Source organism: Primulina eburnea, chromosome 6 (genome assembly GCF_022965805.1).
Source record: "Primulina eburnea isolate SZY01 chromosome 6, ASM2296580v1, whole genome shotgun sequence".
Taxonomy (NCBI): Eukaryota; Viridiplantae; Streptophyta; class Magnoliopsida; order Lamiales; family Gesneriaceae; genus Primulina; species Primulina eburnea.
In genome coordinates, this window is record NC_133106.1 from 366,157 (window position 1) to 383,719 (window position 17,563).

The following is a 17,563-nucleotide window of genomic DNA, read 5'->3' on the forward strand; positions in this document are numbered from 1 at the left end:
AGTTGAGCCGGACTTGATCAGGAGGATCAAAGAAGCTCAACGAACCGATCCGAATGTGCAAAGATCGATTCAGATGGTCAGAGCAGGACATCTATCGGAATATCAGGTACGTGATCATGTGCTGTACGTGAATAATCGCCTTGTAATGCCAGATGTTCCAGATTTGAGACACCAGATTTTGTCCGAAGCACATTGTAGTCGGTTCAGCATCCATCCTGGTGGCAGAAAGATGTATAATGACTTGAAGACACAGTTCTGGTGGAAACAGATGAAGTCAGACATCGCAGAATATGTGTCTAAGTGCTTGAACTGCCAACAGGTAAAAGCTGAAAGAAAGAAGCCGGTAGGTTTACTTCAGAGTTTATCTATTCCAGAATGGAAATGGGACCACATTTCCATGGATTTTGTGACGAAGTTACCTCGATCATCCAGAGGCTGCGATGCGATTTGGGTCATTATTGACAGATTGACCAAATCTGCTTGTTTCATTCCATACAGAATTACGTATCGACAAGATCAGATGGCGGAGATATATATTCGAGAGGTAGTCAGATTGCATGGAGTGCCGAAGTCTATCGTATCAGATCGTGATCCACGATTCACTTCTCACTTCTGGCACAGTTTACAGCAGGCCTTAGGTACGACATTACACCTGAGTACTGCTTATCATCCTCAGACAGACGGACAGTCAGAGCGGACTATCCAGACTTTAGAGGATATGTTGAGAGCCGTAGTGCTAGATTTTGGCACTAGTTGGCAAGATTCCCTACCTCTTTGCGAATTTTCTTACAATAATAGCTATCAGACGAGTATCGAGATGGCACCGTTTGAAGCTTTGTATGGCAAGAAGTGCAGATCTCCGCTATATTGGGATGATCTCTCAGATGTACCAGAACTTGGGCCAGATATGATTCGTGACATGACAGAGAAGGTAAAACTCATTCAGAAGAGGATGAAGACATCACAAGATCGACAAGCAAAGTATGCCAATATCAGACGTAGACCGTTAGTATTTGAGGCAGGAGATAGAGTATTCTTGAAAATTTCTCCATTCAGAGGCGTTGTAAGATTTGGCAAACGCGGGAAACTATCTCCTCGATACATTGGTCCTTACGAGATTCTTGAGAAGATTGGCGATCGAGTTTATCGACTTGCACTTCCTCCTTCTCTATCCGGAATACATGACGTGTTTCATGTATCGATGTTACAAAGATATATGCCAGACATTTCTCATGTCATTCAACCTGACGAAGCTGAACTTGATCAAACATTGAGCTATGTGGAACAACCGATACAGATTCTTGATCGGAAAGAAAAGAAGCTCAGAACGAAGAATATTCCACTTGTGAAAGTTCAGTGGAGTCGTCATGGCATTGAGGAAGCGACTTGGGAGACAGAGGCAAGCATGAGACAGAAACACCCCGAGTTATTCCAATGATGTAAGTATTAATCTAGCTTTGATGTCATTACTTTGATGCTTACAATGATAGAATGATGTGTCAGTTTGAGGACGAACTCTTATCTAAGAGGGGGAGAAATGTAATGCCCGAGGATTTGATTATCATAATTTGCTATAAGATTAGTGAATTAAATAGATATAATTGTAAACGGGCCACTACGAGACCAGATTGGATAAAGAATATAAATTTCACCAATTTCGGACAGAACTAGTGGCGCCCGAGCGGTAGAAAGTGACCGCTCGAGCGCCAATGTTCAATGAAATCACGTTCGGGCAGAAGGTGTGGCGCCCGGGCGGTAATTTATGACCGCCCGAGCGCCAGAATCTCGCATGGCGGGCAGAACTTTCCGCGCCCGGGCAGCTCGGCGCTCGGGCGGTAAGTTTCGACCGCCCGAGCGCCAGCGAGATTTGGCTAAAGCAAGCCACGTTTCATTGCATGCAAGGGGCGATATATATAAACGAAAATCCCTCAGAAATATGATAAGAATCAGAATAGAAAAGCTCCGAGAGGCTTTTGAAGTTCTTGCGCCGGTATTTTACAATCCGTCCGTTTGATTTAAAATCCGACTTCGGTACCGTGTTTCTATCGTTATAGGCTACGCGTGGACGTAAGTTTTACTATGTTTCGGCATGTCTTGAAATTATGATGTTGTAGGAATCAGATATGATTCATATATGTTGTTTCTGACATGTTAGACATCGTATAATTACAAACGAATTTAAGAACGGACACCGTATAGAATTGTTATGAATTTTAGAGTTGAATCGACTGGGTGTTGGTACCAGATTTATACCATTATCAGTAATGAATTGGGGGAAATGACATAGATTGTTTAAGATGGCGATTGTACAGTTGAAATGATACCGAGATCAAGTATTTAATTGGATATGTGTTGATTGAGAATAGAGATTGATAGAAAATGTATCTCTTTCAGATTTGATTGACAGACTTGATATCAATTTCGAGACTACGACAAGAAATGTATAGTACATGTTTTGCTTGGGGAATCATGACTCAAATGAGATCACATTTGAGTTTCCCAACCAAAATCACATACTTGTGTTATTGTTGATATCTAGATTTGATTATGATTGTTTATAGATTTGTTTATAGAACTTGTATATAAATCTTGCTATGCTTTGTTTACAGATCAGGTGGCATTGCATTAGAATGATTATGCTTGTTTACAGATTGTGTATTCATGCATTAAGATAGGACAGTCTGGAGATCAGGCAGACTTCTAGATGTTCGGCGATATCTCAACTTAGGGGAAGATCACCGCCCCTTTGTAGACGTGGATACAGATCAGGTCGAAGTCTAAGAATAAGACGTACAGCACCTCGATTGGTAGGGTAGGTGACAGTCAGTGACGTCTTATTCACAACGGGATCCCTAGAGTTATAGTCGAGTAGCATCTAGACATGATTAGACTTGCATTGCATGATTTTATATGAATGACATTCATATTAGCATGTTTCATGTTTTAGATTGTGTTAATGCATGTATACATGTTTATACTGAGATTTGTTCTCACCGGTTTTCCGGTTGTTGTTATGTCTGTATGTGTGCATAACAACAGGCGGGGTAGGATCTGGGTCGAGACAGAGATGATCGTGTTAGCGTGGAGATCACGGGCGTAGCAGATGGACCAGTAGTTGTCTTTTATTATGTACTGTCTTTTAATACTGGTTATTTGAGAACATACAGAATAAGACATGTATATTATGTTTATATGTTGTAAATGAAATAAAGATTGTTGCTTGTTTAATTACATTTGATTAAATGTAAAAGCGAAAAATTGACCCACGTTTTAGAATAATGATCCATTTAATCCCAAGAAAAAGAATTAGAGCCCGGGTCCCCACAAAAGCAAGGGAGAAACAAGTGAGAAAAGTAATAAACAAAAGAAGAACACTTCGTCTCCGTCGCGCCGTATCGTCGCACTAGTTTGTTTTCTTATTCAAACAAATCCAACGCATGTTTATATTACTTCTTTGCTCTTCAATCAAGTTATATAAATATTTTAAAACATTACATGATCATGATTTCCATGGCAAAACCGAATTTGGACAACAACTTTCAAAGAAAAATCTGCACAGAATTTCGGTCCCCACTTGTTCTTCACAGTTTTGATGTGTTTGTGGTTTCAGGGTTGGCTCGATTTCCAGGGGCTCAAGGCTGCATCTAGGATTTTTATAGGGTGTGCTAGGAAGGTGTTAGTCCATTGGTTTCACTCCCTCACCCCCCAGCAACGCGTTTGGACAGCAACCCTCCAAAACGTCATTTTTTGTCTCGAATTGCATGGTTTCTTGCCTAAGGTGTGGGTTATGATCTTGGCTGCCCTAGGGGCTGTAGCCATGGTTAGAATCCTTCCTTGACATGTCTAGGAAGTGAAAAAGATGCTCTTTCATGGCTTGGTTCATGGTTCCATCGCTTTTAAAAATAAAACAAAAAACAGCGCCCCTTCGGTTTTAAAATTCTGGTTTTGTTGAGTGTGTTGAGTTTCGGTTTTGAGGTGTTAGATGGGTTGTGGTTGGCTTCTAGCCCTTAGCCATGACTCATACAATACCTTAGCATGTCTAGCATGGACCATGGTTAACCTCATAACCATTGGATCCTTCATTTGACAGCAAAATAAGCTACACTCCTCCACGGTGCAGCATGTGTTCTCGGGTGGAGCTTCGGATTTGTCTTTGGTGTTTGCTTGGATTTTGGCTGGCCTAGGGCCCTTAGTTAGGGTTAAAATCACACCTTAGGATGTTGGTAATAGGCTCTGGTCGGTGGTTCAACCCTCAATGGCCATTAGCCTTGCAAACGACGCAAGGAAACGCAACAGCTGCTGGCATGTAATTTTCTTGACAGCAACTTTGTGCTTCGGTTCAGAGGCTTGTTTGAGTGCTTGGGTGGCTTTTAGCCTATGGACTTGGACTGGACAGTGCCTTATTGAGTTAGGAAGGTCATGTTTTTGTCCGTTTGTGATTTGGTTAAGTTTAGAGTTCGTACGAGAATTTACGGTGTAAGGTGCCAAAGTGACTCTCGAAAGATCGTTTCATGATTTTGGCCTCCATGCATAATTTTCGTGTATTACAGCCCTTGGTAACTATTTTCCAGTACTTTATGTGTATTTTAATCATGACTAAATGATGGTTCGATGTCGGTTCGGGTTGGTACGGAGTCATGGTTAAATATTAAGTTTGTTGGGCGTAATAGTCTCGTTTTTAGTTCGATTTTTGATATGTTGATCAAGTCGAGTTTATTTGCATATTCCTCATGTTAGAATTAGGTCGCAGCGAGCCTTGGAACGATCCAACCCAATTGGTAAAATAACTCAGGAATTTAATTATATTACGTTCATAAAATATAAAAGTTTATTTTTGATATACGATATGTCTTCTGGCCACTTCACGCTCATGGGATTGCAGCTTAGGGATTATTACTTCATCAGGTGGCTACTGGCCGGTTCATGTTCATGTATGGGTACGGAAATACAGTCCAAGGGCTGTGATGATCTCTACCGCCCAGTATACTGTGGTTTAGTCTGATCAGACTATTCGGTTCATGTTATGGGCCACTTGCGTAGAACATAATCTCAACAGAAAATTATGATATGCTATTATGACAGGACCCTACCGAGCAAACATTTCACTTACGATTTTTCAGTTATGCACTTATTTATAATTATTCATGACACGATTTTCACGTTATGCTCTATGATATGATATTTTTACGTTACGCCAGATTTTACGATATATTTACTTTTTATTCATGATATATGCATGCTGAGTCTTTAGACTCACGAGACTTGATTGTTGTAGGTACTGATGAAGTCGGGACCGAGGACGGAGAACAGTGAGCTAGCTTGGGTCGGCAGTAGTAGGAATCCGAGGACCTCATTTATCAGTTTATTTATCATTTTTATGGATACTCATTTTTATCACGACGAATTATTTTAAATTGTTGTTTTGAAACAGATATTTACTTCCGCTGCTATTTTGACATTTGCACTTTTATTCCGCTGTTACATTAAACATGGAACCTTTTTATCAGTATACTTTATGAATGAGACATTTTATTTATTTAAAGACAAAATTTTAAATTATTCCGCAAATTTTCAAGTACGAAATACGGGCCTCTACAGCTGGTATCAGAGCCTATGTTCTTGTAAAGGGTTGTACTACTACTGATCTCGAGAAGCTCACGAAGTCACGTCTTCGGTCTGTAAGTTTTACGTTTACGCATTTTGTTTAAAGCACGAAATATTTTAACAGCATGTTTTCATCAAATATTTTACGTTCAGATTTTGATTACGCAGTATTTATTTAAATTTAAAGAAATAATATAGATTATGTATGTTAGTTACGTATGGGTTATGTATGGAACAGTATGCCTCCTAGACGCATTCTTGAGCGCACGAGAGATGATGAGCCTCGCCAGGAGGACGGTGAGAATCAGAGGCAGGAGAGAGATTTACCACCTCCATCTCCACCGGACATGAATGCCCAGATGTTAGCTGGGATGACGCAGTTCTTCGCACAATTTGCGAGGAACAGTGCTGTGGAAACCAGGCCGGCATGGCTTGAGGCTACCTATGAGCGGTTCATGAAGATGAGACCGAAGGAGTTTTCAGGAACTGCAGATCCCATGATCGCCGAGGGCTGGATTAAGTCCCTCGAGGTTATCTTCGAGTTCATGGAGCTTAGAGACGAGGATAGGGTCCGTTGTGCGACCTATCTATTTGGAGGAGATGCCCGCTTATGGTGGGAAGGAGCATCCGTAGCCCTGAACTTGGCTACTCTGAGCTGGACGCGCTTCACCGAGGTATTCTACTCGAAATATTTTTCTAACGAGGTGCATTCCAGGTTGACCAGAGAGTTCATGGCCCTGAGACAGGGAGATATGACTGTTACGGAGTTCATCCGTAAGTTTGAGAGGTGTTACCATTTTGTGCCCCTGATTGCCAACGATGCAGAGCAAAACTGAGACAGTTTCTAGATGGTCTGCGGCCGATCTTGCACCGTGATGTTAGGGTGGCTGGCCCTACTACTTATGATGTCGCTGTCTCCAGAGCTCTAGCTGCAGAGCAGGATCAGCAGGATATAGAAAGAGACCGCCAGGGCAAGCGACCAGTCCAAGTGCCACACCGCCCTCCTCCTCAGCAGCAGCATCAGAATAAGAGGCCTTTCCACGGCCCACCTAGAAACAAAGGACAACAGCAGCAGCGGGGACGCGCAGTCCCGAGGACTTTTGAGCACCCAGTCTGTCCTAGGTGCACACGCCGCCATGCTGGAGCGTGTATGTATGGTTCAGGGAAGTGTTACAAGTGTGTTAGTCCAGACAACTTGCTGCAGCAATGCCCTCAAGGGAGTCTGCGTACCCAAGACAGAGTTTTGCCCTCCATGCAGCGGAGACGAACCCAGACACCATGCTCATGACATATATCTTAAAGCTTTAAGTTAATATTTGATATTCAATGTTTTGGGAATCTGGATTAAGATTTTGAACTTAGAATTGTGATAGGATTGCATGCTCTAATCAGTGATACTTTCGGGAATTAGGTTAGAAGAACTTTGACCTTCGCATGTCTATAGGTTAGTTCTTGTGATTATTGGGTTCAGCTTGACGTTCCAACCTTTCAGGGAGAATTTTTATAGCGGGTTCATCTAGGAAAGCCTTGATAGATTCAGGGGCTACTCATTCATTCATTTCGGAGACTTTTGCTGATTTTCTCAAGGTAAAGATCATTGGGCTAGATATAGCCTATTCAGTAGTACTGCCTTCGAGAGAGGAGATGGCAGCTACCAATGTGATCCGAGACATAGACCTCGAGCTTCATGGCAATCTTGTTTATGCGGATCTTATCGTTTTGCCGATGCCAGAGTTTGATATCATTCTGGGTATAGAATGGCTATTAAGGAACAGAGTTTTGATCGACTTTCAGCGGAGATCTATTCTAGTCTGATCGCCTGGGATGGAGCAGTTCTTATTCAAACCAGACAGGTACTTTCATTTACCGCTTTTGATATCTTGTGTCCAAGCTAGGAAGCTCATGCGTAGAGGGTGTCGAGCGTTTTTGGCAACTTTTGTATCTGTTCCCGAGACACCCAGTCAGTCAGCCTTCGATGTCCTAATTGTTAGGGATTTTCTAGACGTGTTTCCTGATGACGTCTCTGGTATGCAACCCGAGTGAGAGGTGGAGTTTTCCATTGAGCTTATGTCAAGTACGGCTCCGATATCGAAAGCACCGTACCGATTAGCACCGACAGAGATGGCAGAACTTAAGAAGAGGATTCAGGAACTTCTAGATAAGGAGTTCAACCCGAGTCTCTGGTATGCAACCCGAGTGGGGCGCGCCAGTCAGTCAGAGGGTCGAATGCTATATCGGTGATTGTAGATCGTCTTACGAAATCAGCTCACTTCTTGCCTATTAAGACGACTTTCTCCATTATCCAGTATGCAGAGTTATATATCCGGGAGATCGTTAGACTTCATGGCATTCCCGTTTCTATATTGTCTGACCGAGATCCTAGATTCACTTCATCATTTTGGAAGAGTGTACATTCAGCTATGGGTACCAAGTTGTTGTTTAGCACAGCTTTTCACCCACAGACAGATGGTCAGTCCGAGAGAGTTATCCAGATTTTGGAGGATCTTCTCCGTGCATGTGTTATTGATTTCTCCTGGAGTTGGAAATCAAAGTTACCGTTGGTGAAGTTTACCTATAACAACAGTTTTCAGTCGTCTATAAGTATGGCTCCATATGAAGCACTGTACGGTCGTAAGTGTAGATCGCCTATTCATTGGGATGAAGTAGCGGAGAGAGCAGAATTGGGTCCGGAGATTGTGCAGCAGGCTGCTGATGTAGTAGTCAAGATCCATGATAGGATGAGGACTGCTCAGAGTAGACAGAAGAGTTATGCGGATCAGAGGAGGAGAGATTTAGAGTTTGCTGTTGGTGACCATGTTTTCGTGAAGATTGCACCGATGAAAGGTGTCATGACAGGGCCCTATCGAGAAAACATTTCACTTACGATTTTTCAGTTATGCACTTATTTATAATTTTTCATGACACGATTTGTAACGTACTGTACTTAACTACTTGGAATTTGCGGAAAAATTAAAAATTTTATTCAAATAAAACATCCGTACGGTCGTCACCCAACATACATAAAATATCTTTCAAATAATCCATCACCAAATAAAAGTTTGCTAAATGAACGCTGTCTCAAAACGTCTCACATTCAAATCAAAACATCAGAGTATTTTAAAAGTTTGCATAAACATAAACTTGCGGTCCTCGGGTTTAGCCTGCCGCTCAGCCCAAGCCTGCCCCTTGGTCGCCACCTCCTGTCTCCTGCTCATCGTACTCACCTGCATCGATCAAGTCTAGTGAGTCTAAAGACTCAACACGTATAAACTGGAAGTAACGAGTACTACATAATAAAAATCGCATGCTTCTTTAAAATAGGACATACATAACTTTAAATTGACTTGCATAAACTTCAACTTGAAATAAACTTGAACTTGAACATACATACTACGACGTGCCCTGAACATAAACTTTTCTTAAACATGCTTTCATACTTCAACATACTTAACTGCATAATTTTACATGAAGGATGTTTCAAAGCAAGTGACCCTTAACATGATAACCGCCTGATCAGACTCACCACAGTACTGGGCTGACAGGGACGTATCCACTGCCGCATACATAAGATCCCTGTTCATAATTTAACAGGCCAGTTGATCCACATTCATAATTTAACGCTTCACAACCACGATCTAACCCGTTCATAATTTAACGGGCGGATTGGTCCCCGTTCATAATTTAACGCTTTCCAATCCTAACATAATTTGGTCACAAGACATTTAGCATATCTCAAAACATAAAATACTTTCTTGCACGTCAACATACTTACTTGGCGTTGAGGGATTCCTTGGACTTCGACTGGGCCGTTGCTGCGACGTACTAACATGAAACTGCATACTTAACTTGCATAACTTAGACGTAAAAAAAATCATACTTACCCCTATGTTCAATCAACACTTGGGACGTTCTAAAATTTCCCATGACTCGATCATGAAAACATCATAATAAACCTTAGCCTAAAACCTCAACCCAATTCCTAAGTGAATGAAAGAATGTATCCCAAAAATAGGAGGACACGGACCCCGTGCCTGGGTCCTGGCTTGGGTCCGTGTAGATACTGTATGGGGTGTGTGTAGAAAAGCAAGGGCACGGACCCCGTCTAAAGGTCCGGGTCATGGTCCGTGTAGATACTGTGAAAGGAGTACTCGGAAAAGGGGAGGGGCACGGACCCCGTTCTTGGGTCCGTATGGAGGTCCGTGTACACTTGGGTCCTAGAAATTGCTGAGGGGACAAAGGCACGGACCCCGTGCGGGGGTCCGGGTAAGGGTCCGTGAGGCTACGGATTTTTGAACCTGCGAGGAAAAACTTACACAATACCTAGTCTCCTAATTAACGCATAATGGCACAAGATTCCACAATTCGAGACTATCCTAGGACACCATAGCAGTGAACTAAACTCATATAATTGCCCCAACGTGACGACGTTCACCCTACAACTCATACGAACCAAAATACGGACTTTGACATCAACTTGATTCCTACGACTTTTGATTCAACTAGATGACAATTGACCCGAAACGAACCTTTAGTGACCGACCCAACAACATAAGCAAGTACCTACACTCAGCAACAATCACCGGTCGAGCCCCCAACGAAGCCTGCAACATAAAACTTCAAGAAACGTATCAATACAAATTTTCTGAAAATCGCAGTTTGAGCAGTCACACGAAAAATATCATAACTCTCTCATTTTTCGTCCAAAAATCTTGTACTATATATCAAATCGAAGGTAACGAAAAGTTCTACGTTTTTGCCGTTGAAAGTTTTCCCAAAATATGAACAGAAAATTCGCAGTATTTGAAAAGACAGCAAAAACGAGTTTTAGATCTAAAAATTTGCCCTCGAAATTGATCCGATCTATAACCCGCCCAAACTACTAACATGATACATAACTTTTACGCATAAAAATCAACGCAACGCATAATATGACTTGATCGACACAGCAAGAACAGAATATACGTGCCTTATGATATCAAACGTTACCGAAACGGCGTCACCGAAGCGGAGATAGAGAGAGGCTTGATCCGGGACGAACGTGGCACCGTTTTCTTGCAATAAAATCAACGAATCTATGCTGGGAATTACAAGGAAGGGAGCGGCTGCTATGCTTATTGAAGAACCCTAGTTTTGCTTTCAAATAAAATAAAAAATAAAAAGAGTGGTGTAGTGTGTGTTTTACGTTTTCTAGTGTGTGCAGAATGTGTGTGTGCGTGTGTTAGATAATTAGGGGGAGTAAAATTTGCTAATTAATAATTAACAATGCTAATCAAGATGCTAATTAAAAATGTTGACTCAAATAACAATTTAATTAAAATACTATCCTTACTCATCTTTAATAAAACTCTTTAATTAAAATAAAGCACACACCATACTAGACTTTAAAAGTTCTAAAATCATAAACTCACAAAATAATTAAATTTAGGATTCAAAATACTAACATCTCATAAAATACTAAATTTTAAAAGTTTTAAACTCTTAAAATTACTAAATAATGATTTAGGCTCAAAAGTGCTAAAACTCACTAAATTATTTAAAATACCCCCAAACTCAACTTAAAATAAAATACCGTCTCTAAAATTGCCAAAAATCGTCACCGGGTCTTTTCCTCAATCCCGCCTCGAATGATCGCCTGAAATATGAAACTCGAAAGACGTTTTAACGTGCATTACATAAACGTAATTAAATTAAAAAAATAATGCATTTAAATAATTATGCATGACTAAACTCCTTTTAAAATAAGTTAAATGCTTTAATAATTTAAATAGATGCATGGGTTATACGTGTACTGAAATCGGGTTCTACAGTTCCTCCCCCACTTATATAAATTTCGTCCTCGAAATTGAGTCTTACCGAACAACTCCGGGTAGCGAAGCCTCATATCTGTCTCTGACTCCCAAGTGGCCTCTTCAACTGATTGGTTTAACCACCGAACTTTGACTAGCTTAGTCACTTTGTTCCGGAGTCGGCGCTCCTCTCTGTCGAGGATTTGAGTCGGTCTCTCCTCATAAGACAAATCTGGAGCAAGCTGCAAAGGCTCATAACTCAGAATGTGCGAAGGATTAGCCAGATATTTCCTTAGCATCGAGACGTGGAACACATTGTGTACCCCGGCCAGATTCGGCGGAAGGGCTACACGATAGGCTAATGTCCCAACTCTGTCAAGAATCTCGAATGGTCCAATAAACCTCGGACTCAACTTGCCTCTTTTCCCAAATCTCATAACACCCTTCATGGGTGCTATCTTGACGAAAACGTGATCCCCAACGGCAAACTCGAGATCTCTCCTCCTCTTATCGGCGTAGCTCTTCTGACGGCTTTGGGCGGTCTTCATTCTTTCACGAATCTTGACCACCACCTCTGCAGTCTGCTGAACTATCTCTGGCCCTAGATCCGTTCTCTCACCCACTTCATCCCAATGAACTGGCGATCTGCACTTCCGACCATACAACGCTTCATAGGGAGCCATACCAATAGATGCTTGGAAGCTATTGTTGTATGTGAACTCCACTAGGGGTAGTCTAGACTCCCAAGTTCCTTGAAAATCAATCATACAGGCTCTCAGTAAATCCTCCAGAATCTGGATCACTCGCTCAGACTGGCCATCTGTCTGCGGGTGAAAGGCCGTACTAAACAGTAACTTCGTCCCCATAGCTGCATGTAAGCTCTTCCAGAAGGACGATGTAAACCTTGGGTCTCTGTCGGACACAATCGAAACTGGGAAACCATGCAAACGGACTATCTCCTTAATATAAAGCTCTGCATACTGCGTTATGGAGAAAGTCGTCTTCACTGGCAGAAAATGCGCTGACTTAGTGAGTCGGTCCACGATAACCCAAATAGAATTAGACCCTCTGACTGATTTAGGTAACCCAACGACGAAATCCATAGTGATGTTCTCCCATTTCCACTCTGGGATAGGGAGTGGCTTAAGCAAACCTGCTGGCCTCTGATGCTCTGCCTTCACCTGCTGACAAGTGAGGCACTCTGATACAAATCTGCGGATGTCTCTCTTCATCCCTGGCCACCAATACAAAATCTGCAGGTCTTTGTACATCTTGGTACCTCCTGGGTGAATAGAATACGGAGATGCATGTGCCTCTGTCAGAATATCCTGTCTGATCAAATCAACACTAGGCACCCACATTCTGTCTCTGTATCTCACGATACCATCTGACACTGTGTACAAAACACTGCCCTTAGCTTCGTCCTTCAGTCTCCATTTCTGTAGTTGCTCATCTGTAGACTGTCCTGCTCGGATGCGGTTTAGTAAGTCAGATTTGACTGTCAGACTAGACAGTCTAGGAGCTCTGCCCTTATGATAAATCTCTAGACCAAACCTCTGAATCTCAGACTGAAGCGGTCTCTGAACTGACAGTTTTGCTATGACTGCCACTTTTCTGCTCAAAGCGTCTGCCACGACGTTAGCTTTTCCCGGATGGTAGCTAATCTCGCAATCATAGTCTTTCACAAGTTCTAACCACCGTCTCTGTCTCATATTCAGCTCTTTCTGCGTGAAGAAATATTTGAGACTTTTGTGATCGGTGAAAATCTGACACTTCTCGCCGTATAAGTAATGTCTCCAAATCTTCAATGCAAAGACAACGGCGGCTAATTCCAAATCGTGAGTCGGGTAGTTCTTCTCATGCACCTTTAACTGTCTGGAAGCATAAGCTATAACTCGACCCTGCTGCATCAACACTGCTCCTAAACCGAGTTTAGATACATCGGTGTATAACACATAGTCCCCTTGTCCTGATGGCATGGCTAACACCGGTGCTGAAATGAGAGCTTGCTTCAAGGTGTCGAAGCTCTTCTGACATTCATCACTCCACACAAATTTAGCATTTTTCTTGGTTAGTGAAGTGAGTGGCACTGCTATAGACGAAAATCCCCGAATAAACTTACGGTAATAACCTGCTAAACCCAAAAAGCTGCGGATCTCTGATGCATTCTTTGGCTCTACCCAATCCTTGACAGCTGCCACTTTGGCTGGATCCACTTCAATCCCTCTACTAGACACTATATGCCCCAAAAACGCGACTTTCTGCAACCAGAACTCGCACTTGCTGAATTTTTCATACAGCTTACGGCTCTGCAAAGTTCGCAAAACTGTCCTCAAATGCTGGTCGTGCTCCTCATGGTTCTTCGAGTATATGAGAATATCGTCAATGAACACTATGACGAACTGATCGAGGAACGGCTGAAATACTCGGTTCATGAGGTCCATGAAAATAGCTGGAGCATTGGTCAATCCAAACGGCATCACTAAGAACTCGTAATGCCCGTATCTGGTCCTGAAAGCTGTCTTATGCACATCTGCATCCTTTACTCTCAGTTAGTGATACCCTGATCGAAGATCGATTTTGGAGAACACGATAGCTCCCTGCAACTGATCGAACAAATCTTCGATTCTAGGCAACGGGTACTTATTCTTGATCGTTACCTTGTTCAACTCACGGTAATCGATGCACAGTCTCATTCTCCCATCCTTCTTTTTCACAAAGAGTACTGGTGCGCCCCACGGTGAGAAGCTCGGGCGGATAAACTCCTTGTCTAAGAGTTCTTGAATCTGCTGTTTGAGTTCTAGCATCTCTGCTGGAGCTAATCTGTACGGTGCCTTAGAGATGGGCACTGTACCTGACATGAGATCAATGGCAAACTCCACCTCTCTATCTGGTGGAAGGCCTGTGACGTCGTCTGGGAAGACGTCTGGAAATTCATTGACTACTGGCACTTCTGAAATAGAAGGAGTGGGCACGTCAGGCGCTGCTATAACACTGGCCAAGAAAGCCTGACATCCCTTTAAAATTAATTTCCTCGCCTGCATGCACGAAATCATACGAGGAAAACTTTTCCATCTAGCTGGCTCGAATAAAAACTGCTCCATACCGAGCGGTCTGACCAATACCGACCTCTTCTGAAAATCGATTAGAACTCAGTTCTTAGTCAGCCAGTCCATGCCCAAAATGATATCGAACTCTGGCATCGGCAATACGATCAAATCTGCATACACTAGGTGGCCCTGCAGTTCTAGATCGATATCCCTGATCACGCTAGTAGCTAACAACTCTTCCCCTGATGGGACTGTCACTGAGAAGTTCAAGTCTAGACCGATGGACTTGATGTCCAGGTGATTAGCAAAGGTCTCTGATATAAAGGAGTGAGTGGCTCCTGAATCTATCAGTGCAGTTGTAGCTAATCTCTTTATGAAAATGTTCCCAGTCAGTAGAGTAGTGTCCGGATCCGCTTCTTGAGCGTGCATGGCGAATACTCGGCCTTGGGTTGGCTGCTTCCACTGCGGGCATTCCTTAAGCATGTGGTCGGTGGCACCACACTTGAAGCACTTGCCTGATCCATACAAGCATGGTCCGGGATGCTGGCGGTTACACTTCTGACAAACAGGGAAATTGCCGAGCTTCTGCGGCGCCCCCTGCTGATGGATAGGACCCTTGCCCTTAGGTGGTCTTTGGTATGGTTTCTTCCCAGGCTGCCCCTGGTAAGATTTCTTAAATGGTGGCCGCTGCTGATACTGTTGCTGCTGTTGCGGTGCCTGAAAGGGCCTCTTGCCCAGCCGATCCTTCTCAATCTCCCTCATGTCCTGTTCTGCCTCTAATGCCCTCGCAACTGCGACCTCATAGGTCATAGGCCCTACCACCTTCACGTCACGGCGCAAGATCGGCCGCATCCCAAGGAGAAAGTGTCTCACCTTGGCCTGAGCATCATTGGCGATCAAGGGCATAAATTGGCAACCCTTCTCAAACTTCTGCACATAATCAGCTACGCTGCTATCTCCCTGTCGTAGCGTCATGAACTCTCCAATCAGCTTCGTACGCACTTCCTCAGTGAAGTACTTGGAGTAAAACACCTCCTTGAACCCATTCCACGTGAGAGTCTGTAGGTTAACTATCACTGATGCGCTCTCCCACCAAACTCTTGCACTCCCATGAAGTAGAAAGATGGCGCACCTCACTCGATCAGTATCCTGCAACTCCATAAAATCGAAAATTACCTCGATGGATTTAACCCACCCCTCCGCTATCAATGGGTCCGTCGTCCCTGAGAATTTATCTGGGTGCATTCTGCTGAACCTCTCGTAGACAACCTCAGCTCTGGGTCTCACCCCGGTATCAGCCACTGTTTGGTTACCCATAAACTGGGCAAAGAACTGTGTCATTCCAGCCATCATCTGGGCCTGCATGTCGGGTGGTGGAGGTGGTGGAGGATTGGCCCTCTCCTCGACTCGAGGCTCTCTGTCCTCCTCCCTATCTTCCCGATTAATCTCACGTCTAGGGGGCATGCTGTTCCAATAATTACCCAACACGTAAACCCAACATGCATGATTATGATACCAATATCAAAATATGCACATAATTTGAACTTGAAACATATACATGTTGAAATCATGACTTAATGCATAGTACATAGCATAACTCAAAACTTTAAAACTTACAGACTTGAGGTGTGACTTCGAGAGCTTCTTGCGACTGGCAGTAGGCGTAACCCTTTACAAGAACCTGGCTCTGATACCAACTGTAACGTACCGTACTTAACTACTTGGAATTTGCGGAAAAATTAAAAATTTTATTCAAATAAAACATCCGTACGGTCGTCACCCAACATACATAAAATATCTTTCAAATAATCCATCACCAAATAAAAGTTTGCTAAATGAACGCTGTCTCAAAACGTCTCACATTCAAATCAAAACATCAGAGTATTTTAAAAGTTTGCATAAACATAAACTTGCGGTCCTCGGGTTTAGCCTGCCGCTCAGCCCAAGCCTGCCCCTTGGTCGCCACCTCCTGTCTCCTGCTCATCGTACTCACCTGCATCGATCAAGTCTAGTGAGTCTAAAGACTCAATACGTATAAACTGGAAGTAACGAGTACTACATAATAAAAATCGCATGCTTCTTTAAAATAGGACATACATAACTTTAAATTGACTTGCATAAACTTCAACTTGAAATAAACTTGAACTTGAACATACATACTACGACGTGCCCTGAACATAAACTTTTCTTAAACATGCTTTCATACTTCAACATACTTAACTGCATAATTTTACGTGGAGGATGTTTCAAAGCAAGTGACCCTTAACATGATAACCGCCTGATCAGACTCACCACAGTACTGGGCTGACAGGGACGTATCCACTGCCGCATACATAAGATCCCTGTTCATAATTTAACAGGCCAGTTGATCCACATTCATAATTTAACGCTTCACAACCACGATCTAACCCGTTCATAATTTAACGGGCGGATTGGTCCCCGTTCATAATTTAACGCTTTCCAATCCTAACATAATTTGGTCACAAGACATTTAGCATACCTCAAAACTTAAAATACTTTCTTGCACGTCAACATACTTACTTGGCGTTGAGGGATTCGTTGGACTTCGACTGGGCCGTTGCTGCGACGTACTAACATGAAACTGCATACTTAACTTGCATAACTTAGACGTAAAAAAAATCATACTTACCCCTATGTTCAATCAACACTTGGGACGTTCTAAAATTTCCCATGACTCGATCATGAAAACATCATAATAAACCTTAGCCTAAAACCTCAACCCAATTCCTAAGTGAATGAAAGAATGTATCCCAAAAATAGGAGGACACGGACCCCGTGCCTGGGTCCTGGCTTGGGTCCGTGTAGATACTGTATGGGGTGTGTGTAGAAAAGCAAGGGCACGGACCCCGTCTAAAGGTCTGGGTCAGGGTCCGTGTAGATACTGTGAAAGGAGTACTCGGAAAAGGGGAGGGGCACGGACCCCGTTCTTGGGTCCGTATGGAGGTCCGTGTACACTCGGGTCCTAGACATTGCTGAGGGGACAAAGGCACGGACCCCGTGCGGGGGTCCGGGTAAGGGTCCGTGTGGCTACGGATTTTTGAACCTGCGAGGAAAAACTTACACAATACCTAGTCTCCTAATTAACGCATAATGGCACAAGAT

At 43.0% G+C, this 17,563-nt stretch overlaps 1 protein-coding gene across 1 annotated transcript; it reads right to left on the minus strand.

Moving 5' to 3' along the window:
• Positions 1–10,103: 10,103 nt before the first annotated feature.
• LOC140833659 (uncharacterized) lies at positions 10,104–15,790 on the minus strand. The gene is made up of 3 exons (XM_073197984.1): positions 14,956–15,790; positions 12,014–12,855; positions 10,104–10,205 (listed from the first exon to the last, which is right to left on the minus strand). The coding sequence occupies exons 1-3, from the start codon at positions 15,788–15,790 to the stop codon at positions 10,104–10,106; spliced, it is 1,779 nt and encodes a 592-aa protein (XP_073054085.1).
• Between the last annotated feature and the right edge of the window lie 1,773 nt (positions 15,791–17,563).

What these genes read in the sequence shown, in the direction of transcription:
- LOC140833659 (XM_073197984.1), bottom strand. Translation starts at nt 15,790, where the DNA reads ATGGCTGGAATGACACAGTTCTTTGCCCAGTTTATGGGTAACCAAACA. An exon ending in ACCATGCTTGTATGGATCAG is followed by an intron (nt 12,856 to 14,955) that starts GCAAGTGCTTCA and finishes GCATCCGAGCAG; the next exon opens with GACAGTCTACAGATGAGCAA. An exon ending in CGCCAGTTCATTGGGATGAA is followed by an intron (nt 10,206 to 12,013) that starts GTGGGTGAGAGA and finishes TTTATGTTGCAG; the next exon opens with GCTTCGTTGGGGGCTCGACC.